General features: G+C 40.7%; 1 protein-coding gene and 1 long non-coding RNA gene across 2 annotated transcripts in view; one reads left to right on the top strand and one right to left on the bottom strand.

Moving 5' to 3' along the window:
- LOC142141130 (uncharacterized) overlaps nucleotides 1-27,470 on the bottom strand; it is a 40,401-nt gene that overhangs the window by 382 nt on the left and 12,549 nt on the right. The gene's annotated exons all lie outside the window — the stretch shown is intronic.
- LOC142140154 (olfactory receptor 5AR1-like) lies at nucleotides 9,961-10,893 on the top strand. The gene has a single exon (XM_075198006.1). The coding sequence runs from the start codon at nucleotides 9,961-9,963 to the stop codon at nucleotides 10,891-10,893; it is 933 nt and encodes a 310-aa protein (XP_075054107.1).

The following is a 27,470-nucleotide window of genomic DNA, read 5'->3' as shown; positions in this document are numbered from 1 at the left end:
AATAAGAAAGTCTCAAGCAGAGCCTTATTCTTTGTATAGTTCTGAAGGTTTACAGGACTTGGATTTTCCTTAAACCTATTATAACATATATTCATTTCTGAATGTAACTCTTGATATCAGTCTTTATATTCCTTTTTTTTTTTTATTAGCAGAAAATGCTATAACGTAGCCTCTCATGATCGCCTTGGATGCCTGCCCAAAAAGTAATTAGATGTTGTATATTGTTATTTAAATACTCATCAAATTTATTTTTTAAATATGATTGAAAATATTAATTTTGCTCTAGATATGATGGAAAGCGCCATAGATGGTCCAAGGGGGTACGTTCAAGCTTGACAATATCTATCATAATCGGGGCATGATCAGAAATAAAAAAAAATCTCTGTTAGTATATATAATTCGTGGAAGGAAAGTTTCTTGAATCTAAGTATAACCAATACAAGAAAGTATATTATGCACTTTAGAATGATAAGCATATGATTTATCATTACAATTCAAAATTCGCCAGGGATCCACCAAATCATGCTGAGATTTCATCACGTGGATGCCTTCTGTACTCCACTATGATTTAACAGTGGGTATAGCCGATTTACTTAATTCTAGATTATCTACGATATTAAAATCCCCACCAACAAACAAATTAGGAGTAGTTTGTTGCATCATAAGTTGGGAAATCCTTAAATAGAAATCCTGATTAGGGGAATTTGGTGCATAAATATTAATAATAGTAAATTTATCACCATTAATAACAATATCCAACAAGACATCTTCCTTCCCCCTAATAACATATCCTTTAGTATATTGTATTTGTTTTTGTAAAATAACTGCAACTCCATGTTTTTTGCTTGTATACAATTACTTCCAAAAGAAACATTTTGAGGAAAATTTCAGTAAGTCTTCTGTAATAAAACCACATATGGGTGAAATGATTTTAAATGTGTAAGTATTCACCTCCTTTTAGAAGGTATATTAACACCTGCTACATTCCAAGATAAAATGTGAATATGTGCAGATGCATTATCTGACAAAAATGTATGGCACAAATTAGAAGCTGTCATCCAACACCTATTTTGGGAAACAACAGAGTAATTAGATACCTATAATATAATGAAGAAGATTCTTCCCAGCTCTTCAGATACTCCACTGACAATAGAACTCAATTGTAAAGACAGATCGGGGTCTGTTTTCCATAATTATAGACATTATTTTCACACATATCAAAATATATATTAACATGTGATATCCAAAATTAGATTCATTTTTAAGATCGAGTTCAGCTATTATCAACATTTTCTCCTCCTGATTTACATATAGGCTACTACTCAACAGCAGTGTCAAAGAAAAAAAAAACAAGAATCATATTTGTCCTTATTTTAAAAAATGATTTATGAGGGTATATGTCCAATGAGACCTGAGATCTTAGGATGTTCTCTAGCTGAGTCATATTTTTGGAAAAAGATAACCCATATTTAAATATCTTTCCATATCCTTTTTAAAATCAACTAAAAAAATCATCCCCTCTCCCATCGGGTAAAGACTGTGATTCCCAAAAGAAAAATGTTTTTTTGTTTTGTTTTTTATTTTGATTTTCTTCCTTTCCCTCTTCACCCCACATTTATTAGTTTAAAATGCAATTACAAAAAAGAAAAATAAATAAATTATTAACTGTGCACAAATTAATATACGTCAATGCATTTCATCAGTACACATATATAATACTCTCAACTTGTGCAATAATTGAATTATTAAGTACTGTACACAATCTATATAACAGATATCAATAAATATAGTTCTTTAAGTATCATATAACATGTTGTATTCATATACTATAAACCTTTTGTCTTATATTTTATGGCATTTATTTTCCAGTTCAGCAAATAAGAACCAAACCCTTCATATTGATCGATAAGATATTCAGCCTCTACTATTTTTCCAGGTATTCAGATATGTGTAAGATATATATATTTATATACATATATATATATATATATATATATATATATATATATATATATATGTATATATATATAGCTTCAAATGTATCTTGAAAAACCTTATTTATCCCAATATATTTTCTTCACTTCTAAATCAATCCATCAACATTGTCCATATCCACCCTTTCTTTTCCAATGCATTTTTTTAGTTCTGTTAATACACAGTCCCAATCTTATAAGCTTTCTGCTTTTTCTTTTTTTTTTTCCTTTTTTCTTTTTAAAGTAAGATTTTTTCCAACTGTCATCGGTTTAATTCAAATCTCAGAGAGAAACTAACTTTCAAATTTATCCTGTATAGTATACAGTAGCTGTGTTATATAGATTATATGATGCATACGTGTTTTTTCAGTACCGTCGTCTTTAATATATCTCCCCACAACTCAAATATCAGTGTGGTATATTTAGATTCTTTTCCAATCCAAAACTTTTAATATTTTCCAGACCACTCAAATGTCTAGCAATTAATAAAGAGCGTAAGGAGCATATACACCTTTATTTCAAGGGTTTTTCCATCTGTTAACCAACTCCAAAATAACGCCACAGACGACTTCTTTACGCACATACCTCCGACCACTTGATAACTTGTAATAGTGTCCAACGTATTTCTGGTCTCAGCCCAGAGGGCTACTTATATATTAGGGAGATCTTTTTCCAGAATAAGTCCTGCTATCCAGATGTTTTCAGACCAATGGTTTTTCTTAGTGTTCCCCTTCTCACATATACTAGGTGGTCTGGTATTCTCCATGAAGCCGAGCTCCAGTGGTAAAAATAAATTCTCTCCCCACACTCTCGATAGCACAGTTAGTGCTGCCAAAAGCTGCTCCAGCCCTGAATTGTTTTTTCCGTTTAAGGAATCCTTCCCCCTTGTACATGAGAGCAGAGATAAAACGCTGCCTCACATGAAGCACCGCCCACGAGAAGTCATCATCTACCTGGCCTCTCACTATCAACCAGAAATGTTTGCATTCTTTGCAACACAAAACAGTTACTGAATAGTTCACAATTATAATGCTTCTTTTTTGCCTCTTTGCAGACAATAATGTTTGGCTTCTCTGCAACACAGCAATTTTTTCTGGAACTGCAACAGCTTTATAAATGTTTTTTACTTGATATTCAACACGTTTAACTCACTACTATTGATTCTGGCTGGTTGGGTGGTCAATGATGTTTTGGTTAACCTTAGATATCCCACTTCTAACACCACTTGTGACACTGACATTCAGCAGATGACAAACACAACACCTTCTTTCATGACTGAAGTTGCTTTTATTGTACACATGACCAATAATCCATAGCCCACTCTTGTCAGGGTGACACCAGGAAACTCTAGCTCTGGCTAGATGTAGACCTCCTGCCTAGTCACTGACCAAGTAGCATGGCATTGGTTGTGTCATAAAATAAAACAATACAGTTTTAAATACAATCAACCCCTCACCTTAGTCTAATTACCTCATTAGACCCTGTCTTCCACCTGTGTATGCTCAACATAGGAATCTCACTCTGCAATCGTTTAACCCTATTTACCACCTTATCCTGCAGATTGTCAGTCAAACCCTTACAAGGCACTATTATTCTTGCTTTAAAGGATGCAATGGAAGGAGGCAGCGCCTGTATATTATAGAATTTTCTTAACAACATTGCACAGGCGGAGCTTTCTTCCATTTCACCCTTAAGAGCAAGAATAAAAGTGCGAATAACAGTTTTTTAAACATTCGATATTAACAGCATGTCGATGTTCAGAGATTCGCTGGGAAGATGTCGGGGTAAGTGTTGTCGAGGTAGTGATGTTCGGGAACTTGACTACCACCGAGCCAGACTGGTCCAATCCCATAGAAGAGCTACTATAGCGCAAATTGCTGAAAAAGTTAATGCTGGCAATAATAGAAAGATATCTGGAGGAAGAAGATGAAAAAGGAAATGTGTAAATCAGGTCACTGTGGGATCTTTAAAATTCAAATATTACATATTTTGTTAATAATCATTAAAATAAGTATTTCCTTACTTCTAGAAGAAAGTGAAATAACGATAAAAACAATAGTGTTTTCATGATGTGATTTATATAAATGTGAAATATAAGTGAATTAAAAAAGGCAGCGTTTCCTGCAGTAGCTTTGGCATCATTTTTATTTATATCAATAAACACTTTAGTGCGGCGGTTCCCAAAGTGTGCGCCGCGACTCCCAGAGGTGCCACGGCGCTGTCACTGGGGTGCTGCGGGCCAGCCATAGAAAAAAGAAAGAAAACAGGAACTTACCAATCCGCGCGGCGCCGGGACCCAGCAGCCTCCTCTCTCCTGCAGCTGTCACTGAATATCGACGTCAGTGACAGCTGTGGGAGAGAGGAGGCTGCAGGGTCCTGGCGCTGCGCAGATTGGTAAGTTTCTGTTCCCTTCCTTTTTTATATGGCTGGCGCCTGGCACGGGGCAGAGTTAGAGGGATCGTGGCAAAGGAGGTGGACAGAGAGCAGAGGAGGAGGACAGAGGGCAGAGGAGGAGGACAGAGGGCAGAGGAGGAGGACAGAGGGCAGAGGGCAGAGGAGGGGGACAGAGTGCAGAGTGAGAGGGATCGTTTCAGAGGAGGAGGACAGAGGGCAGTGGAGGAGGACAGAGGGCAGAGGAGGAGGACAGAGGGCAGAGGGCAGAGGAGGGGGACAGAGTGCAGAGTGAGAGGGATCGTTTCAGAGGAGGAGGACAGAGGGCAGAGGAGGGGGACAGATGGCAGAGTGAGAGGGATCGTGGCAGAGGAGGAGGACAGAGAGCGGGGACAGAGAGCAGAGGAGGAGGACAGATGGCAGAGGAGGGGGACAGAGGGCAGAGGAGGAGGACAGAGGGCAGAGGAGGGGGCAGAGGAGGGGGACAAAGGAGGGGACAGAGAGCAGAGGAGGGGGACAGAGGGCAGAGGAGGGGGACAGATGGCAGAGGAGGGGGACAGAGGGCAGAGGAGGGGGACATCAGGGCAGAGGAGGGGGACAGAGGGCAGAGGAGGAGGACAGAGGGCAGAGGAGGGGGGCAGAGGAGGCGGACAGAGAGCAGAGGAGGGGGACAGATGGCAGAGGTGGGGGACAGAGAGCAGAGGAGGGGGACAGAGGGCAGAGGAGGGGGACAGATGGCAGAGGAGGGGGACAGCAAGGCAGAGGAGGGGGACAGCATGGCAGAGGAGGAGGGCAGAGGAGGGGGACAGAGGGCAGAGGAGGGGGACAGTGTGACAGAGGGCAGAGGAGGGGGACAGCGTGACAGAGGGCAGAGGAGGGGGACAGCGTGACAGAGGGCAGAGGGGGCAACGTGAGAGAGGGCAGTGTGTCTGGATGCAGAGGGGGCAGTGTGCCTGGATGCAGAGAGGGCAGTGTGCCTGAATGCAGAGGGGGCAGTGTGCCTGGTGGCAGAGGGGGCAGTGTGCCTGGTTGCAGAGGGGGCAGTGTGCCTGGTTGCAGAGGGGGCAGATGAGAAGGACAGAGGGCAGAGGAGGGGGACAGAGGTCAGAGGAGGGGGACAGAGGGCAGAGTGAGAGGGATTGTGGCAGAGGAGGAGGACAGAGAGCGGGGACAGAGAGCAGAGGAGGAGGACAGATGGCAGAGGAGGGGGACAGAGGGCAGAGGAGGAGGACAGAGGGCAGAGGAGGAGGACAGAAGGCAGAGGAGGGGGACAGAGGGCAGAGGAGGAGGACAGAGGGCAGAGGAGGGGGACAGAGGGCAGAGTGAGAGGGATCGTGGCAGAGGAGGAGGACAGAGAGCGGGGACAGAGAGCGGAGGAGGAGGACAGATGGCAGAGGAGGGGGACAGAGGGCAGAGGAGGAGGACAGAGGGCAGAGGAGGGGGGCAGAGGAGGGGGAAAGAGAGCAGAGGAGGGGGACAGATGGCAGAGAAGGGGGACAGATGGCAGAGGAGGGGGACAGAGAGCAGAGGAGGGGGACAGAGAGCAGAGGAGGGGGACAGAGGGCAGAGGAGGGGGACAGATGGCAGAGGAGGGGGACAGAGGGCAGAGGAGGGGGACAGCAGGGCAGAGGAGGGGGACAGCATGGCAGAGGAGGAGGGCAGAGGAGGGGGACAGAGGGCAGAGGAGGGGGACAGCGTGACAGAGGGCAGAGGAGGGGGACAGCGTGACAGAGGGCAGAGGGGGCAACGTGAGAGAGGGCAGTGTGTCTGGATGCAGAGGGGGCAGCGTGCCTGGATGCAGAGGGGGCAGTGTGCCTGGATGCAGAGAGGGCAGAGTGTCTGGATGCAGAGGGGGCAGAGTGTCTGGATGCAGAGGGGCATTTTTGCATACAACTAAATAAGTATTTCTGTCGTGACCTAAATACTTATTACAATTTTTTGACCCAACTACTTCTAAAACAGGACTGCTCAATAATTATTTTGGAGGGGTGCCTTGAAAAAATTTGGAGACTCTAAGGGTGCCGCAAACGGCAAAAGTTTGGGAACCACTGCTTTAGTGTTTGTATAGAAAATGTATATCCGCTTTTATTTTGATTCAAAATTTCTACAATGGCTATATATGTATTATCTATTTCCATTATTCAGAGCACTCATATACTACATAATAGTTTTCCAGGAGTATTGATGTAATATGCCATGTATCATATCATAATGCAGATTGCAACTCTCGTATTTTGTATTCATTCATGTCTCTTGTTATTGCTTAGGCATTTGAGTGCTGGTCTTTGATGAAAATATAAAAATATAAAAATTAGACCACTAAAGAGATCGTGACATCTCTCAAGGATTTTAAAATGATTGAATTAATTATATTTAAGTTCAGATGTAACTGAACATAATATTACCCGAGTGTTTCAGCGCACTCAGATATGAATATGGCTGTCTACTGATCACTGTCACGGCAGTCTGAATATTTTGATTGGTAACAAAGTGACTATGCCAATCAGTATGATGAGCTTCTTATCTGCCTAGACTCTAGGTGTATAGAATCGATCTATCTCTCCATATTAATAAAGGTATTGGTAGATATTAAGATTTAAATATTATGAAATAGCAAAGTGCAGTAAATGATTTGTGGCAAAGCGAAAACACTGACGTATGTTTCGCTTGTTAAGCTTTTTCAAGGCAAAGAAAAAAGCCTATTTTTCCTCAGATTTTAATCCAATCGAGTATCTATGGGATGTGCTGGAAATACAAGTCTGAACCGTGGAGTCCCCACCTCGTTACTTACAGGACTTAAAGGACCTGCTGCCAGATACCACAGGACACTTCCAAAGGTCTTGTGGAGTCCATACTTTGATGGGTCAGAGCTGTTTTGGTGAAACGGGGGACCTACACAATATTAAGTTTTAATGTTGTGGCTGATCGGAGTATGTAGATATGAAAAGCTCTTGCTTGTGATGGTTAAACTTAAGGGGTGACTAAAGCCAATATTTTTTATATTAACATGTGTCAAATAATAATATCTTTGAAATAATTAGGGTGTTTACACTTAACTAAATATGTCCACACTGCTCTGATTCCTCTGCAGCCGGTTGCCATGTTAGTACAAGCAATGTCACAACAGTTTCTATTCTAGACTTGGGGGGACTAAACGGCAGCTGTTCCATAAAGACATTACAGATGATGGGGGGGGGGCTATATGGTGTTTATATTGCCTTATATGTATTCCACATTACATTTTCCATTCCACCATTTCTAAATTTTCCATTTCGACCACTGTTCCCACCTCAAGCTTCACACTAAGCAACTCTGTCTGTCCTTGTAATATTCCAGTGTTTACCACTTCCCACTTCATATTTTAAATATGGATGCAGTATATACATATACATATATATATATATATATATATATATATATATATATATATATATATATATATACATAAATATATACACTTATATTTGGCAACTTAATAGTAAGCCAAGCCATTTAGTTATGATTGGGAGACATCCACATGGGTATTTTTTTCTCTGGGGTATTCTATCCGTTGCACTTCCATTCCTTATAAATACAACATGATTCTCATGCTAAGAAAATATGCTATGTTAATGTTTTATAATGGGTGATAAAAATCCTGTGAAACGGAAAACTCAATAGAAAAGAGTTGATCAATTATAAGTACACTTATATTATTATTATATTATTGCTATCAAACTGGACAAAAGTAAAATTACACAGCATTAATATATGGATAATGTAGCCATGCGGAAATTTAGTTCTAAACATTGTTAATATCTGTTACTTTATAAAGAGGTTTACATGACTTAAAATCAACTTTACCAACTAAGACATCCTTTGTAATCATGTTATTCATTGTATGGTGTCTGTTCAACTTTTGTAAAGGTTTCATCATGAGAGCAACACACTTAAATACAACTTAGAGCTTCTAGTAATAATTTCCTATTTTTAAAACCCTCCTGCTCATCATCGTTATTTTAGGAGATTATTAAAATTGGTGATATTTGGGACTATGGCATAGTCCCAAAGTCACTATGCTGTGATTGTGAGGTGAGTTTTTCTTCCTTATATACACTCATTTTGACTTTACATTTACTGATTGGTGCTGGCGATGGCTTAAACTCAGCTGCTGCTCTGGTAGAAATGTAGTGCTAACAAATGTATAACAATTTACTTACAGGGAATAATTTTGAACTAACATGATATTATCTTCTAACTAAATTTCTGCAAAGGTGAAAGTGATAGCAGCATCTTGAAGAGAAGGAGGATCAAAGATTGTGTTTAGGATATTATAAATACTACATGGGGACAAAATCATTGTTTAAGTAGTTGCATTTTTAATATAGTCCTGTGGGTAGGATGTCAGGCTGATTGTTGCCAAACCTGACAGCATTGTAAATACAATATAAAAATCACTTCAATTCTGTTAGTCTAAGGAAAGTTTTCAGGGTATATTTGTGGATGTTGTAAAATACTTTTTTCATATTGGATCCACTAATATTTTTAGTATTTAGAATTACTTTTATGTTTACTAAATTATGTTTTGTGCCATGTTAGAAACATATTTAAAATATGTTTGTTTTCTGATATTATCTATAAAATAATAGATTTATGATTCCTTTGTTAAAAATGTTTACATGCTATTATTGTACTCTTTATTTTGGATAAAAAAAACTGTAAAAATTATTAAACTTAATGCATACAGTAAGTAAACAATGTTCTACAAATAGTTACAGTACTTTTTGATGCTGAATTCAATACTGTGGAAAGGATCTATTTCAAAAGGTAAAGTCGATCTAACAAAATTTGTTATGAGAAAGGACAAGCAGAACCATTTGTAACATACATGTGAATGGGGCAGGAATTTAATATATACAATGATTTGTGTTTCGTGGAGAAGTTATTTTCTCAGCACATGAAAGAAATGTATAGTTTAGGGACACAGAGACAATACATAAGGGGCCTGATTCATTAAGGATCTTAAATTAAGAAATATCTTATTTAAGTCTCCTGGACAAAACCATGTTGCAATGCAAGGGGTGAAAATTAGTTTTCTGTTTTGCACATAAGTTAAATACTGACTGTTTTTCCATGTAGCACACAAATACTTGATAGCTTATTTGTACACTGAATTTTAAAGTTGATATTTGTGTGCTACATTAAAAAACAGTCAGTATTTAACTTATGTGCAAAACAGAAAACTAATTTTCACCCCTTGCTTTGTAACATGGTTTTGTCCAGGAGACTTAAATAAGATATTTCTTAATTTAAGATCCATAATGAATCAGGCCCAAGATGATCATGTTGGTGAAGCTGAATAATTATGTTGATAGTAAATGTTGGGACATCATCATACTGCATATACATACCTCAGCACCATTACCTATTGTGAGATATTGAGGTATGTTCATGCAGCATACATTTGTTTTGATATGTTATTTAAGCTGTTGTAAAAAATGTCCTCTGTAGTTGTTGTGAAATATACAACGTTTTATCTTTAACATTGAAATTACTCATATTTACTCAGTGTTTATTTTATTGTTCAGTGACTTTGCAGCCTTCTTAAGCAGTCTATATGAATAAGTGCAGCATTCACACAATAAACACAGAGTTCATCCTCACAGGACTGACTGACAACCCTGACCTGAGGATTCCCCTCTTCCTGCTCTTCCTGTTGTTCTATATTATTGCTGTTCTGGGAAATGTGGGGATCATTGTAACTATTCAACAGGTTCCTGACCTCCACACACCAATGTATTTCTTTGTCAGGCAGTTGGCAATTCTTGATCTGTGTTATATTTCTGTCATAACACCAAATACATTAGCAAACTTTTTCAGAATAATAAAGTCAATAAGCATTACTGATTGCGCTTTACAAATGTTACTATTTGGAGGTTCAGCTACCACAGAAAGTTATTTATTGGCAGCAATGGCTTATGATCGATTTGTGGCAATATGTCAGCCTTTGCTGTATGTAACTATTATGTCTAATAGAGTATGTAAATGTCTTGTGACTAGTGCCTACTTTGCAGGATTTCTTAATATCATAATCCAGGAATATTTTACCTTTGCATTAAAATACTGGAAATCTAATAAAATTGATCACTTTTATTGTGACATCCCACCACTCATTAAACTTACATGTTCTGATACATTTATTAATGAGGTGGTGATCTTCGTCTTTGGAGGTTTTGCTTGTGTGAGCTGCCTGTCAGCCATTTTGTATTCATATGCCAATATTCTTGTGACTGTTTTGGGAATTCACTCAGCAAGGGGAAAAAGTAAAGCTTTCTCTACCTGTGCATCGCATCTGACTTGTGTCTCTATTTTCTATGGCACTTTGATGTTTACATATCTCAAACCTCCATCAGAATATTTATTAAGTGATGATAAGATAATCTCGTTTTTTTATACAGTAGTAATTCCTATGATAAATCCGATGATTTACAGTTTCAGAAATGTAGAGGTTAAAGAATCTATGAGGAAAATCCTTACTAAAATATTTTAAATTTGAACTCACTGGGGTATATTTACTAAACTGTCGGTTTGAAAAAGTGGAGATGTTGCCTATAGCAACCAATCAGATTCTAGCAGTCATTTTGTAGAAAGCAATAAATAATTGAAAGCTAGAATCTGATTGGTTGCTATAGGCAACATCCCCACTTTTTCAAACCCGCAGTTTAGTAAATATACCCCACTGTTGCTATCATTTTGCTTTTCATCATATAAAAATAATAATAAAATAATATTTGTATATCACACTGTAGTAATTCCTATGATATATCAATAATTTACTGTTTTGAACTGAAAACATCAACAAACAATTTAAGCCTCATTCACTTTCTATCATGTTGTCTTTGTTCATTTTTTTAAGCTGAGTGTATTGTTTCACATTTGGTATTGACAAACATAATAATACTAAATGAAATAATAGTATATATGTTGACATGCTTGAGTCTAAAATAAGCCGAGTAACTGACATCTTGGCTTATGTTATTATATAAATAGTATGTGATCTCGATACAAAACGAAATACATTTGATCTCTTACATTAGGAAAAACAAAACAAAAAAGGTTAATAAATATAAATTTGGGATTCCTATAACGTAAGATTAATCCCAATGTACCAACGCATTCTGTGAAGTTTTGTACTGTTTCTTAAAAATCTCAATTTCATCTCGCCAAGTTTTGATTCGCTAATAAAATAAATGTCCGAAAGTTCAAACAGAAACCTAGAGATTGATTGTTATCAGGGTGATGCAACCTTTTCTTTGTTGCTGTGTATGAGAGTGTGTAGAGATTATGGGACGGGTACACTAGTAGCTGTGAAGGCCACTGTGCCTCACATTAAGTCTCATTTACTAAAACTGAAAAACATACAGATATGTGTTGCTTCTTTATTTGCTCAGAGACACTTATTTTTCTATTAAGCACATATCTAGGTGCATGCCTGCTTACTGGTCATGAGATCTGCCCCTGAAAATCAAACTGAGCCTATCTTTGTGGGTTTGCAGATCCACCCAAAAATGTGCATGGTGGAGTATAACGTCCCTTCTAACAACAATCTACTAACACTATGACCACTCCCTTCATTCTTAAAATACTGCTTGTTTTTTCTCCATGTATGTCTACAGTTAATCATTTAACTGAGGGATCATTGGGACTGTCTTTATTAAATGTGTCACTTTTGTGTTTGAATGCTTTTATTTCATTGGTTGAAGTGCGCTTAGAAATGCCACTAAAAGGTTCGAAATGCACCATCAAAAGTAGAGGAAGAAGCACAATTTCAGCCTCCTCAGAGGTGATGTAAAAATGAAGTATATTTTCTTGGATAAAAGGCTGCGTGTCCTCTCACAAAGTAGGGTTTCCCCTAAAACACCTTCCCAATGTTTGCATCTCATTTAAATAATCTTACCCTACAAAACAAAGTGTGTATTGGGGGAGAAGGATAAAAGTAGGGACACAGCATAGCTGTCAGGGTTTACTGGCCAATGGCCAACCAATGGCCGAAATAGCAGCAATGTAAATACATTTAAGTTTAGGTTCAAAAGTCAGGAACGTTTCCAGCTAGGCTAAGGTCGGTAGCAGAAATGGTTATTGGGAATGAAAGGGCAGAATCAGAAGTAATGTTAGATTTAATCATGTGAATTTTATAGTAAGTTCTGCCCTGCGGGAAGCCTTATGGTGCCTTGTAAATAAAAGATAATAATAATAATAATAATAATAATAATAATAATAATAATAATAATAATAACAATAGTAATAATAATAATAATAATAATAATACTGTTACAGGCCAATGTGAGGTTCCAGAACTCAGAGCAGGAACCTGGGGGACATAACAGGAATGAGTTCAAATAACAAGCCAATTTCAATGCCTAAAATAAATTAGAGGTGATAGGGCATTACATAGTGGTTGTATTTCCTTGTTTGTGTCTCACACAGATCTGTTGAAATGTATTGTGTGTAAAGTGTCAGCAACAAGTTTCACTTACTGGGATGGGAAGCGCAAAACAGAGTGTCAAGAGGCCAACCACAATTTCTCAACTCCCATTCTAATGATGAAAGCAGAGTAGTTAGGTTTATATGCACTAGCTTACATAACACTATTCCAGCTTGATAGCGTGCTGACATTTTCCTGTGTTAACAGAATGCAGTTGGCTAACATGGATATTCTGTCAAGTGCTGAGGGGACTGAGCAGTAGATGAATACTATTCTACACAGATTCTCCCACATATTACAATAAAATCAATGTACTGGAATAAAGAGAATTATAATCAGTTGAGCTTAATAGGCAAACAATGTAATGTAGTATTCATTTCAGACACTTGAATATGGAGTAACAGGTATAACCTAAATTTGTCCATGCCCACTTTTTGGTTTTGGAAACCCCTCAATTTATTTATTATATCGTACCCCACATGTTATATAATTGATGGCCAGAAGATGGAAATCCCAAACCATCTAGTCCTCTTCATATAGCTTCATGGCAGGGACTGTATTGATTGTAATACCTTGGTTTCAGCTGCAGCATGGCCCCACTACTTGCTCCATTGTAGGTTGTCTAAAAGTGGTCAAACCCTTTAAGGAAAGTATTATTTTTCTTTCTTGGATTTTTGCTGGTAACGAATATGTTGTTTCTGTTGCATATGCAATTTTAAGAATGAAAAAAATGTTTTTCACTAAAACAATAATCTTGAAATATTTATCTCCTGAATATCTTAAAGGGTACTTAATACCTACACAAAGTGGAGGCAGAAACTTTGTTGTCTGAAACAATATTTATGTGAATGCTGTATATCATTTCTCTAGGAACTACAAAGTAATTTATGCCCCAGTAATGCTATTAGCTCCTATTAAATTGATTGACTGCATTATCACAAATATTGATTCAGCTCGCAAAATGGCTGCCTCCACTGTTTGTTGGTGACACATACAGGGCTGCCAAGAGGAATTCAGGGCCCCGGTACAACAAATTCATGAGGCCCCCTTACAGTCGAGTATGCTAAAAAATTAGGCGGCGCTAAATTTTTCGGAGGTGTGGTCATGCATTTGGGGCGTGACAAATGTGCCATTGGGGCGTGGCTAACACATAAAAATCACTAGGCTCTCAATTTGCTGGAGCGTCACATATGTCCAAGCACTCCTGACTTTCAGGACATCTAGCACCACAGTGTAGTATACAAAGAATGCAGTGTGTACACAAAGAGTTCAGTCTTGGCCTGCACCTTACATTGGGTACAACACTCACCAAAAATTGGCATTGTCCCTACTAGAATCACAACATTTCACACACTGTACTGCTCTCTCCTACCTGTTCTTCTCACTTTCTCTACCTGTGGCTGCTGGTTTCTTTAGTTGCAGCTTGTCTGGATCCTGGAATGTTGAAGGACCTATTTGGAAAAAAAATGGCTACATTTAGAAAATTACAGCCAGCCCCGGCGTTAAATTAATAGCACCCACGATTAATAATTAGGCCATCCTCCAGCCCCAACATTAAAATAATAGTATTCACATTTAATAAATAAACCTATTCCCTTCCTGCAAACAGCAATACCTATTTCCCGCAGCCATCACTGCCATTAAATAATTCATAGTCACATTTAATAAATAGACCTCATTCTCCCCAAACTCACCCCCATATTCAATAGCCCCCAAACCACCCCATCTTAAATTAATAGTCCCCACTATTAAATTGCCTCACCATCACCCTACAAACAAAATAGCGCCCATTAATTAGCCACCACCTACCTCACACACACTACATTGCAACAAGCCCCCTGTGCCATCACACACACAATACTGTGCCCTCTTCATCACAACTACACTGTGCCCCCTTATGCTCACACTGCGCCCTCCATGCTGCTTTCCCCCCTCCTTTTTACTCTGTGCCTCTCTGCCCCTTCTTTTTTACTTTGTGCCTCTCTCCCCCTTTTTTTTTTTTACTCTCAGCCCCTCTACCCCTTCTTTTTTACTTTGTGCCTCTCTCCCCCTTTTTTTTTACTCTCAGCCTCTCTGCCCCTTCTTTTTCACTCTGTGCCTCTCCCCTTTTTTTTTAATCTGTGCTTCTCTCCCCCTTTTTTTTTTTTTTTACTCTCAGCCTCTCTCCCTTTTTCTTTTACTCTGTGCCTCTCTCCTCCGTTTTTTTACTTCCCCTTCTTTATATAGCACTGTTCCTTTCTGTTTTCCTCCCCTTGCCTCTCCGTTGCTTAACTTACCTTTTGTTAGCTTCTTTCTTTTCTTCTCTTCTGTCTTCTCTTCTTTCTTCATGCTTTGTCCTGGCTGCGGCGCTCCTCACTGACTGTCCGGCGTGACTTGATGATGTCATGCCCGACAGTCAGTGTGAATGGAGCAGAGAGGAGAGGAGGGATGCGGTGCCGCGATCACGTGAGTATGATTTTTTTTTGTGTTCCAGCCCCCCCACCAACGAGCTTGACGGACTGCCCCACAAAGAAAACAAACAATAAATAATTATTCTTTTCCGCAAAATAGAAAAAAAGAAAAATGAAAAATTAGCAGCCCGGGTAAAATGTAACCGCCCCTCTCGACGGCCCTGGACACATATGTTTAAGTTCTGTTCTCCATCTACTTGTGTAACCCTCTAGCTTACTTCAGTTTGTTGCTTGATGTGGTAGTGTGTTCTATATTCTGTTCAACTACTACCTGGTATTACCCTTGGGTCAACCACCTTGCTGTAGCTCAGGCTCTACTACCTCAGGATCCTGTGAATTAAAGTTTGCCAACAGGTGTCCCTCCACATGCAGGTTTGAACAGATGTAGTGCAAATGCAGCAGCTGATATAGTGCACAGTTATCAATGATGAACTGAATGGTCTCCATGTCTTCTTTAGTGGATAAATAAATGGTATACATTTATGTATTGACATTTTCAATATATGCAGTCTCATGAGTTTGCTCTTAAAACATATTTCAGTACACATCACTTTGCTAAAGTCAAACATATAGTATAAATCGCTGCTATAACATCCAACATCCCACCCATCATTAGGCTTATAGGGAGCTTACACATTCACTTTAACCCAGAGTTGACACTCACTTATGGATCTTTTTCTCACTGTTTAACTTCTCTCACATCTGAAGCTGTATTGTTAATGATCATGGTTCTTCCTAACTCCATTGATCTTGCTGATTATGGCTGCCTGGTCACCTTACTTGCTGACTAACTTTCTTCATGTTAACACACTCTCACTCCCTTGGATTGCTGTCTCTCTTTCTCGCAGCACTGTTATCTCGTCTCTTAGCTTATCTCTGTCTAGATTCTCTTACAGAGAGAGCTCCTCTGAGTGCAGGGTAGACTTCTCTGGATTTAAAGATGCAAGGCATCTGTGGAACCTCCAAGCACCAGTCATCTCCGCAACCTTAGATCACAAGGCAGACCTTTCTGGAATCTCATGACATAAGTAGTCCTCTCTGGAACCTTGGAAATTATCTGCCCCAGGTCTCAAAGGGACTGCCTCTTGAACCTCAGGGAACAGACAAATCCTCTCTTTAACCTCTGGATGCTTGGTAGTTCTCTCTGGAATCTTAGGGTGCAAGGCAGTTCTCTCTGGAACCTTAGAGCCCAAGGCAGACCTCTCTGGAAACTCAGGACATAGGGCAATCCTCTCTGAAACCTTGGGACTGCTCTGTCACAGGGGTCTGAGAACACTGTCTCTTGAATAGCTGGGCACAGTGCAGTCCTATCCTTAAACTCAATATGTTTGATAGTCCTCTCTGAAAACATAAGGCACAGGGCAGTCATCTCAGGAATCTTAGGGCTCAGAGCAGTCCTCTCTCTTAACTCAGACCACAGAACAGTCCTCTTTGAAGGACTCAGCCCATAAGGCAGTCCTATTTGGAACCCTGGATCTGCTCTGCCCCAGCGCTCTGCCTCTTGAACTTCCAGGCACAGTGCAGACCTGTCCTTAACTTCACGATGCTTGACAGTCCACTCTGGAAACTTAAGGTACAGGAAAGGATTCTCAGGAATCTTAGGACTCAGAGCAGTCCTTTCTCTTAACTCAGACCACAGAACAGACCTGTATGGAATCTGACAGTACTTGGCAGACCTCTCTAGAACCCCAGGATTGTTATTCCTAAGGTCTAAGAGAGGACATTCTATAAACTCTGAGTATGCAGGACAGTCCTCTCTTGATCCACTGAGTGCAGGGCTGGCCATTTCAGAAAATTCTATGTGCAGGGAGAGCATCTATTAAAAATGCTGGTTAAGGGTATACACTTCCCCATGAAGAGGATCCACCCTCCCAATGCCCTCTATTCCTCTTCTTGGGGGAAGGGTTTATTTTCAAGTATAAAAAAAACCATACCTTGAAATGTATGTTTTACCATCTACTAGTAAATACTATCATTAACAATTTAAGACAGGATAGAAAATAATGATTTAAAGTAAAATTTAGCATATCAACATTGGAGATTAGAAACTACAGCAAATTCCATATTAGTTTAGAATGTAGGGCAGCCTATGAGTGCAGGGTAGACTTCTCTGGATCTAAAGATGTAGCACAGGACAGTCCTCTCTGAAATCTTCAAGAACAAGACAAATCTTTCTGGAAACACAGGACATAAACAGTCCTCTCTGGAGCATTGGGACTGATCTGTCCCGGGTCTCAGAGAGGACTGCCTTTTTATCCTCAGGGCGCAGACCAAATTCTCTCTTCAACCCCTGGAATCTCACTAGTCCTCTCTGGAATCTTAGAGTGCAGGGCAATCGTTTCTGCTACTGTAAAGTGCAGGGCAGTCCTCTCTGAAACCTTAGAGCACAGGGCAGACCTCTCTGCAGGGCGGATTGGGAACTTAAAGTGGCCCTGGAAAAAATTCTTGAAGTGGCCTCATGTGGGCGGGACCAACCCAAATGTAGGTGGGGCCAACACAAAAGTAGGCGGGATTTAGAACTCTGAATTTGGTTGGTGAAACATTTAGGAAAACCTAGATGTGATGACTTAATAATACACAGTAGAGATGAGCGCACTCGGATTTATGAAATCCGAGCCCACTCGAACGTTGCCGATCCGAGTCGGATCCGAGACAGATCCGGGTATTGGCGCCAAATTCAAATCTGAAACTGAGGCTCTGACTCATAATCCCGTTGTCGGATCTCGCGATATTTGGATCCTATAAATTCCCCGCTAGTCGCCGCCATCTTCACTCGGGCATTGATCAGGGTAGAGGGAGGGTGTGTTAGGTGGTCCTCTGTCCTGCTATATCTCGTGCTGTTCAGTTAAGTTCTGTGCTGTGCTGTGCTGTGCTCAGTCCAGTGGTGCTGTGTCCTGTGCTCTGTCCTTCTGAGGTCAGTGGTGCTGCTGGGTCTTGTGCTGTGTCCTGTTCAGTCCAGTGGTGCTGTGTCCTGCGCTCTGTGCTTCTAAGGGCATAGTTATTTCCCCAATATTCCCAAGTATTTAAAAAAATAAAAAAAAGTTATTTAAAAAAAATACAAAAAACGAATTAATTTTTTTTTTAATTACAACAAAATTTGCACAACCAATCCTGCAGTATAAGCCCATTGGTACTGCAATATTACCAAGTTCACACATTCAGCAGTAAAAGTCCAGTGGTTCTGCAATATTACAAAGTTCACACATTCTGCAGTATCAGTCCAGTGGTGCTGTGTCCTTTGCTCTGTTCTGCTGAGTTCAGTAGTGCTGCTGGGTCCTGTGCTGTGTCCTGTTCAGTCCAGTGGTGCTGTGTCCTGTGCTCTGTGCTTCTAAGGGCATAGTTATTTCCCCATTATTCACAAGTTTTTAAAAAATAAAAAAAAAGTTATAAAAAAAATTAAAATAAAAAATTAAAAAAAATAATAATTATAACCAAATTTGCAAAACCAATCCAGCAGTATATAAGCCCATTGGTACTGCAATATTACCAAGTTCACACATTCAGCAGTAAAAGTCCAGTGGTACTGCTATTACAAAGTTCACTGATTCAGCAGTGTATAAGTCCAGTGGTACTGCTATTACAAAGTTCACTGATTCAGCAGTGTATAAGTCCAGTGGTACTGCTATTACAAAGTCCACTGATTCAGCAGTATAAGTCCAGTGGTACTGCTATTACAAAGTTCACTGATTCAGCAGTGTATAAGTCCAGTGGTACTGCTATTACAAAGTTCACTGATTCAGCAGTGTATAAGTCCAGTGGTACTGCTATTACAAAGTTCACTGATTCAGCAGTATAAGTCCAGTGGTACTGCTATTACAAAGTTCACTGATTCAGCAGTGTATAAGTCCAGTGGTACTGCTATTACAAAGTTCACTGATTCAGCAGTATAAGTCCAGTGGTACTGCTATTACAAAGTTTACTGATTGAGCAGTGTATAAGTCCAGTGGTACTGCTATTACAAAGTTCACTGATTCAGCAGTATAAGTCCAGTGGTACTGCTATTACAAAGTTCACTGATTCAGCAGTATAAGTCCAGTGCTACTCTCCTGTGCCGCATATAATTTTTAAAGGCTTTGCCGAGTGTGTGTGGCTTAGGGGTACGCTCTCTTATGCTACATATAATGGAAAACCAAAATTTGGAGGATAAAGTAGGGAAAGATCAAGACCCACTTCCTCCTAATGCTGAAGCTGCTGCCACTAGTCATGACATAGACGATGAAATGCCATCAACGTCGTCTGGCAAGCCCGATACCCAATCTCCTAGTACAGGGCATGTAAAATCCAAAAAGCCAAAGTTCTCCAAAAATAGCAAAAAGAGAAACTTAAAATCATCTGAGGAGAAACGTAAAGTTGGCAATATGCCATTTACGACACGTAGTGGCAAGGAACGGCTTAGGCCCTGGCCCGTGTTCATGACTAGTGGTCCAGCTTCACCCAAGGATCTAAGCCCTCCTCCTCCCCCCCCTACAAAAAATTTAAGAGAGTTATGCTGTCAGCAACAACAACAAAACAGCAAAGAACTCTGCCTTCTAAACAGATGACATCACAAATCCCCAAGGCGAGTCCAAGGGTGTTGTTGGTTGTGAACCCTGACCTTCCCATCACTGTACGGGAAGAGGTGACTCCATCCAGCATTTGCAGCACGCCCTCTGCATATGCTGGAAGGATCACCCACAGTCCAGTTACAGATTTGGCTAATGAAGGTGTGAATGTTGTACACCGGGAGGAGGATATTGATGTAGCTGGCGCTGAGGAGGATGTTGATGATTATGATGCAGACAGATACCAAATTGCCTTTCTCAATTTCTATTTATATTCTAGATTATATAACGGGTGAAAAGTTTTCTGTTTTACTCCTAGTGGAGAGGGGATCTGATGCAGACAGATACCAAACTGCCTTTGTCCATTTCTTTGTATATTTGAATTTCTAGTTCTACAGTCTATGCAGGCTGCTTTATTTATATTCAACTACAAGTGTAGGGTGGGGGGGGGGGATGGCATAGATAGCCACCAAAGTAACGTGGTCCATTTAATTTCACTTTCTAGCTCCACAGTCTGTGCAGCCTGCTTTTTTTATCTTCAAAGTATTTATATTTACAAGCCTTGCAATCTAAATTAACTAGAGGTAGTGACGTGGTAGAACTCCAAAAGGCAGTTTGGAAGCCCCTGTACAAACTGGCTCTATGTTTTAACTGAGTTGTCCCCCCTCCAGTGTGTACTCGGAAAGAGTTTTTAGTGCAGTGGGGAACCTGGTCAGTGAGCGGCGAAGGAGGTTGCTTCCTCACAACGTTGAAAAAATGATGTTTATAAAAATTAATAATCAATTCCTCAATGAAGTACAGCACTGCCCTCCAGACAGTACAGAGGGACCTGTGGTTGTGGAGTCCAGCGGGGACGAATTGATAATGTGTGAGGAGGAGGAAGTACACACTGTAGGGGGAGAGGAATCAGAGGTTGAGGATGAGGACGACATCTTTCCTCAGTAGAGCCTGTTTAGTTTAAATAATATTGTGGGGAACACTACACTACACTACGCAGTCCATAAACTTTTTGGGTGGAATTCAGACCCGTGTAGGGTTTTTTAATAATATTGTGGTGACCCACTCCTCTACCCAGTCCAGGTACATTATTGGTGCGAATCATACAAGTTCAGGGTTTTTAATTTATATTGTGGTGACCCACTCCTCTACGCAGTCCAGGTACATTATTCGGTGCGATTCATACCAGTTGATGGTTTTCTTATTATATATATTGTGGTGACCCAGTCCTCTACGCAGTCCAGGTACATTATTGGTGCGAATCATACAGGTTCAGGGTTTTTAATTTATATTGTGGTGACCCACTACTCTACGCAGTCCAGGTACATTATTGGTGCGAATCATACAAGTTCAGGGTTTTTAATTTATATTGTGGTGACCCACTCCTCTACGCAGTCCAGGTACATTATTCGGTGCGATTCATACCAGTTGATGGTTTTCTTAATATATATATTGTGGTGACCCACTCCTCTACGCAGTCCAGGTACATTATTGGTGCGAATCATACAAGTTCAGGGTTTTTAATTTATATTGTGGTGACCCACTCCTCTACGCAGTCCAGGTACATTATTGGTGCGAATCATACAAGTTCAGGGTTTTTAATTTATATTGTGGTGACCCACTCCTCTACGCAGTCCAGGTACATTATTGGTGCGAATCATACAAGTTCAGGGCTTTTAATTTATATTGTGGTGACCCACTCCTCTACGCAGTCCAGGTACATTATTCGGTGCGATTCATACCAGTTGATGGTTTTCTTATTATATATATTGTGGTGACCCACTCTACGCAGTCCAGGTACATTATTGGTGCGAATCATACAAGTTCAGGGTTTTTAACTTATATTGTGGTGACCCACTCCTCTACGCAGTCCAGGTACATTATTCGGTGCGATTCATACCAGTTGATGGTTTTCTTATTATATATATTGTGGTGACCCACTCCTCTACGCAGTCCAGGTACATTATTGGTGCGAATCATACAAGTTCAGGGTTTTTAATTTATATTGTGGTGACCCACTCCTCTACGCAGTCCAGGTACATGTTTTGGTGCGATTAAGACCAGTTGATGGTTTTCTTATTATATTGTGGGGACCACTCCACTACGCAGTCCAGAAAGATACCTCGTTGCAACGTTTTGGACTAATAACTATATTGTGAGGTGTTCAGAATACATGGTAAATTAGTGGAAATGCTTGTTATTGAATGTTATTGAGGTCAATAATAGCGTAGGAGTGAAAATAAGCCCAAAAACTTGATTTTTTAACTTTTTATACTTTTTTCAAAAAAAATCCGAATCCAAAACCTTAAATCCGAACCAAAACCTTTCGGCAGGTGTTTTGCGAAACAAATCCGAACCCAAAACATCGAGAAAATCCGGATCCAAAACGCAAAACACGAGATCTCAAAAGTCGCCGGTGCACATCCCTAATACACAGTGGGTCATTTCTAAAGCAATGCAGGGAAAAAGCTGGCAGTTGTCACGAGCCGCAGCAGTACGCCGCATCCTGGCGTGATCTAGTAGCCAGGCACGTGCTCTAGTTTCTATGCTCTGTTATTATTCTTTGGGATTATCCTTGTGGCATAGATGTAGGAGGGTGTAGGAAAATCCTCCAACTCCAGGGGGAGCTCTCATATGATTTAAACTGGTTAATTTATATTTTTATACATGCTTCTTGGTTTATGTTATTACCTATGCCAGTTCTAGCTAGTAATTAATTAGCAGCCTCCTGAGGCTGATTGTAAGCCCTGTTCTCCTCTGTCCTGATTGGCTCTTAGTACTATTTAAGGCAGTGAGGTCTGAGCCTCACTGCCGGTTATAGCGTTCTTTTCCAGTACTGCTGCCTGCTCCTGTTCCTGTGTTTGGTGTTGAAACCTGAGATTGATTACCCGTATATGACCTTTGCCTGTTCCTGTATTCTGAATCTGTGCTTCTGACCCTGATCTATTGCCTGTACCCGGACTCTGAACCTCTGCTAGTGACCCTGACCTGTCGCCTGTCCCTGGAACCTGAACCTGTGCCTGTGATCTTGACCCTCTTGCCAGTCCCTGACATACTCTCTAGTGCTCTGTCCAGTCCGCTGACACCTGGCCTGTCTCTACACCGTGTGCTACCTCCTGTACCTGTGCGCTGCCGTGTTAGCATAAACTCATACTACTCTGAGCATAAGACCTGGGGGCATCCGAGTACCTGTGAGCGTAACCAGTCTCTACGGGAAAGGCAGCTGCTAAAGGTGAAGACCTCTTCTATCTATTCTATCATTTCATGCCGCACTGGTGGCCATAACACCAGTCCTGTGTTATACCTAGTTTATACCTCTGTGCTCAAACTTGTTTAGTTATCTACTAACACATCTTTCCAATATTCCCTTCATAGAAACATATCTGAATTTGTTTAATAAGTTTAACTACTACGAAACATGTTGACACAATCATATCTGACCAGTCTGCCAGAGCAGCATATGAGCACCTCACCGCACTGATGCAACTTCTCCTGATGTCATGAGATACAAACTACCAGTCAAATCTCTGTTTAATATATAAAAATATGTACTGTGTGTTTAAAAAATGTATTAAAATTAATCCTTATAATAAATCTCTATCCAGTGCGATCACCTCAAAGGTGAGATGCTTCAAGCATTTGCAAGAAAACACTTATTTTGTAACAATTGTGTATGAGCTCTAAATGTGCCTAGTGATTGGGGGTGGTTTGAATTAATAACAATGCAGGCAAGGGTTGGCAGACAATGGCATATGTGAAGGGGAGAGCTATTCCAAGAGTTTGCTGGTGACATACTAAGTGCAAATTAATGATATTGTCAGTGCAATGGGGGCTGGCCATATGTTCAACAAAATGATCTTAGAATGGGACCAGTGCAAGGTAGAAGGCAGGCAATGGAATCAATGCAAGAACCACTAAAGCATCGCCAGAGCTGGGATAAAGCCCTGGGGGACCTGGGGCACATAAGTCAGGAAGGGTTATCATTTTAGATACATTTTAGACAAATACACAGGCAAAACTGTGTACACTACTTCACGAGCAATACAGTGTGATGCAGGACATACCTCCCAACTGTCTTTGCTATCGGACCAAATCCTGACTAAGAGAGACAGTCACCCAAATTCGGTACGACCCAACCAGTTTCAGGACAGTTGGCAGACTATCCTGCTCTCTCCTACCTGTTCTTGTCACTATCACCCCCTGTGGCTGCTGGTGTCTTTAGATCAGTTGCGGTTTGTCTGGATCCTGGAATATTCAGGGTCGTATTTGGTAAAAAAAAGATAGGTACATGAAATTTAAAAAACTGCAACCATCCCTCGCATTAAATCAATAGCACCAACATTTAATAATTAGGCTTCCCTCCAGCCCCAACATTAAAATAATAGTACTAACATTTGATAAATAGATCTGTTTCCCTCCAACCAGCCCTGACATTAAATTAATAGTATACACTATTTCCCTCTCTCCAAACAACTCCAGCAATAAATTGATAGCATTCACGTTTAATAAATATAATCATTTCCCAGAACCACCCCTGGCATTAAATAATACATATTCACATTTATTAAATAGCCCTCCTACCTAACCTCAGCCCCATATTTATTTAATAGCCCTAAACCACCCTAGCATTAAACTAAATGTTCCATCACCTTACCTTAAATTAATAGGGTCCACTATTAAATTAAACAGCCCCACCATCACCCTGCAAATAAATTAATAGCACCACCATTAGATAATTAGCTCCGACCCACAGTCTAAATTTAAATTGCTCCCATACATTTTTCCCAGATGTGGCCCCCTCACATATAGTTTTACTATATGCAGCACCCCCAATACAGTTTTGCCAAGTGCAACCCCCTCACATATAGATTTCCCAGATGCAGCCCCCCTCACATATAGTTTTCCCAGATGTAGCCCCCTCACATAGTTTTTCCAGATGCATCCCCCTCACATATAGTTTTCCCAGATGCAGTCCCCTCACATATAGTTTTCCCAGATGCAGTCCCCTCACATATAGTTTTCCCAGCTCCATCCCCCTCACATATAGTTTTCCCAGATGTAGCTTCCTCACATATAGTTTTCCCAAATGTCGTAGTTTTGCCATATGTAGCCACTCTCACTTACCTTAAGTATCGGTGGCCGGCGCGCTCTGCAGCGGTGCTCCGCAGACCCGATCAGACAGAGAGGAAGTGAATACTTCCTGCTTCCTGTCTGATCGTTGCACAGTGCTGTGGGACCCTCAGTGATGTAGCACCAGGCAGCCTCGCGATGGTGCTTACCACTGACCACTAATTTCTTTGATTGTTCCCCTCCCTCCGACCGCGGGAAGAAGGCGGCCTCCGAGCGTCCTCGTTAGGCCACCGGCCTACCGGGAAACTTCCCGGTAAGGCTTATGGCCAATCCGCCCCTGCCTCTCTGGAAACTCAGAACATAGGTCAGTCCTCTCTGGAATGTGGGACTGCTTTGTCGCAGGGCTCTGAGAACACTTTCTCTTGGACATCCAGGCACAGAGCAGTCCTATCCTTTTCCTCGCGAAGCCTGATCGTCCTCTCTGGAAACTTAAGGCATAGGGCAGTCATCTCAGGAATCTTAGGGCTCAGTACAGTCCTTCCTAGAGCCTCAAACAGCAGAGTAAACCTTTATGGAATCTCAGGATTGTCATGGTTGGCTTATGAGAAATTGATCCCTATGCTCTGCTGGACATGGCTTAGCCCATCCACAGGCGCGGAGTCTAACAGGCAGGTGGTTTTCACCAGGAACCCCCGCAAGGAGGTATGGATTTAGCGGCACCAAACCTGCAGGTCGCGGTACTGTGAGTGGGTGAACAGCAGAACGTTGTGGAGGAGCCAGGTAACACGGGTAGAGACAAATGAGGCACAAGGAGAATAGATGTCCTGTGGTCAGGGCCGGACTGGGACTAAAAATCAGCCCTGGCATTTAAAGCACACAGGCCCACGTGTTGTGGGCTCCATGCACTATATTGTTGCACACTGATGCTGGCGCAGTACAACATGATGTAGTATGAGTGTGTGTGTGTGGGGGGGGGGTATTTATTTCTCCTAATGACCCTCAACATTACATTATTAGCACCCCAATTACATCAATAAACACCATGACAATACATTATTAGTACCCAAATTACAGCAATAAATAACCCCCCACACACACTCATACTACATCAATCACCCCCACATTACAGCAACCAGCATCACCCCCCACATTACAGCAACCGGCATCACCCCCCACATTACAGCATCCAGCATCACCCCCCACATTACAGCGTCCAGCATCACCCCCCACATTACAGCGTCCAGCATGACCCCCCACATTACAGCAACCGGCATCACCCCCCACATTACAGCGTCCAGCGTCACCCCCCACATTATAGCAATACCCTCTCCTACTTATTAGCAATACTAAGCACCAAACACACTACAACATTGCCACCACCACGCCACCCCATACTACAGCAATACCACCAATTATACAGACGCCACTGTAGGAAACAATGTTTTGCTTTTTTCAAATCTTCCACAAAATAGCAACAACGAACAGAGTACTTACACACACATATAGGTAACAGGTACCCTTTTCCCTCAATTAAATAGTAATGGCAGAATTTTCATGAATCATTCCACATGAAATAAAACATATATCTAAAAAAAAACATAACTATTAAATGATCAGTTGAACCCACACGGCCGCATTAAAAGTATTTCCATCTACAGCATAATGTCAGAGAAAAATATTTTTGTTTTACTACAGTAATTGGATATGCGTCTTTTCTATTCATTTTAAATAACACAGTATATAAATTAAGGGGGATAGAGGAGGTGGGTAAAAAATAATTGGATGTGATCCATCAGTTTGATTAGATAGGAAACATTTAGATTATTTACCTGGAGGCGTCTACCCCCTTGACTCACAGGCAGGGCTGACAAGAGGAATTTTGGGCCCCGATACAGCAACTTCTTTGGGCTCCCATCATATTCAACAATGAAAGACTTGTCTTTGGCAGAAGTTCATATGATGCCACACCGTAGTGTGCCCAGTTCATATTATGCCACATCGTAGTGCCCCGAGGTCATATTATGCCACATAGTATTACCCTCAATTCATATTTGGTCATGCAGAAGTGCCCACAAATCATATTATGGCATAGTAGTGCCCCCAAATCATTAGTAAAGCTCAGATAAAAACTCATTCACAAATAAAAATTGCTACAGCATATCAGATACTGAGTGTGAGTCCCAAGAACAGCTTAATACATCATTTACAATGCAAACAAAAATAGATATATTGACACAATTACAGATAAAATTTATGACAAGCAATATTTTTTCCTTAATTAAAAATCTCTGTACAGATAAATATGCAAAAAACATTACAGCGCAATAATGAGCAATACATAGTGTTAAACATTATTGGATACGCTGTAGTGTCCCCAGTTCAAGAAAGGATGGTTAAAAACATATTGCACACGAGAAAATATATGAACTTACCTGATTATGGCATCCTGTGTTCTGTTCTCCTAGTGGGCGCGCTGGGCGAGGAGGGATCAACAGCTGTCAGCTCACACAGGCAGTCGGGAGCAGGAATAGAGGGCAGTGGTCGAAGCAGAAATTTAGGAGTGGGGGTATAGAAAATATAAGTG

Source organism: Mixophyes fleayi, chromosome 2 (genome assembly GCF_038048845.1).
Source record: "Mixophyes fleayi isolate aMixFle1 chromosome 2, aMixFle1.hap1, whole genome shotgun sequence".
In the NCBI taxonomy this organism is placed as follows: Eukaryota; Metazoa; Chordata; class Amphibia; order Anura; family Limnodynastidae; genus Mixophyes; species Mixophyes fleayi.
Note: the sequence above shows the minus strand (reverse complement) of the source record. Positions and strands in the feature narration are given on the sequence as shown.

What these genes read in the sequence shown, in the direction of transcription:
- LOC142140154 (XM_075198006.1), top strand. Translation starts at nt 9,961, where the DNA reads ATGAATAAGTGCAGCATTCACACAATAAACACAGAGTTCATCCTCACA.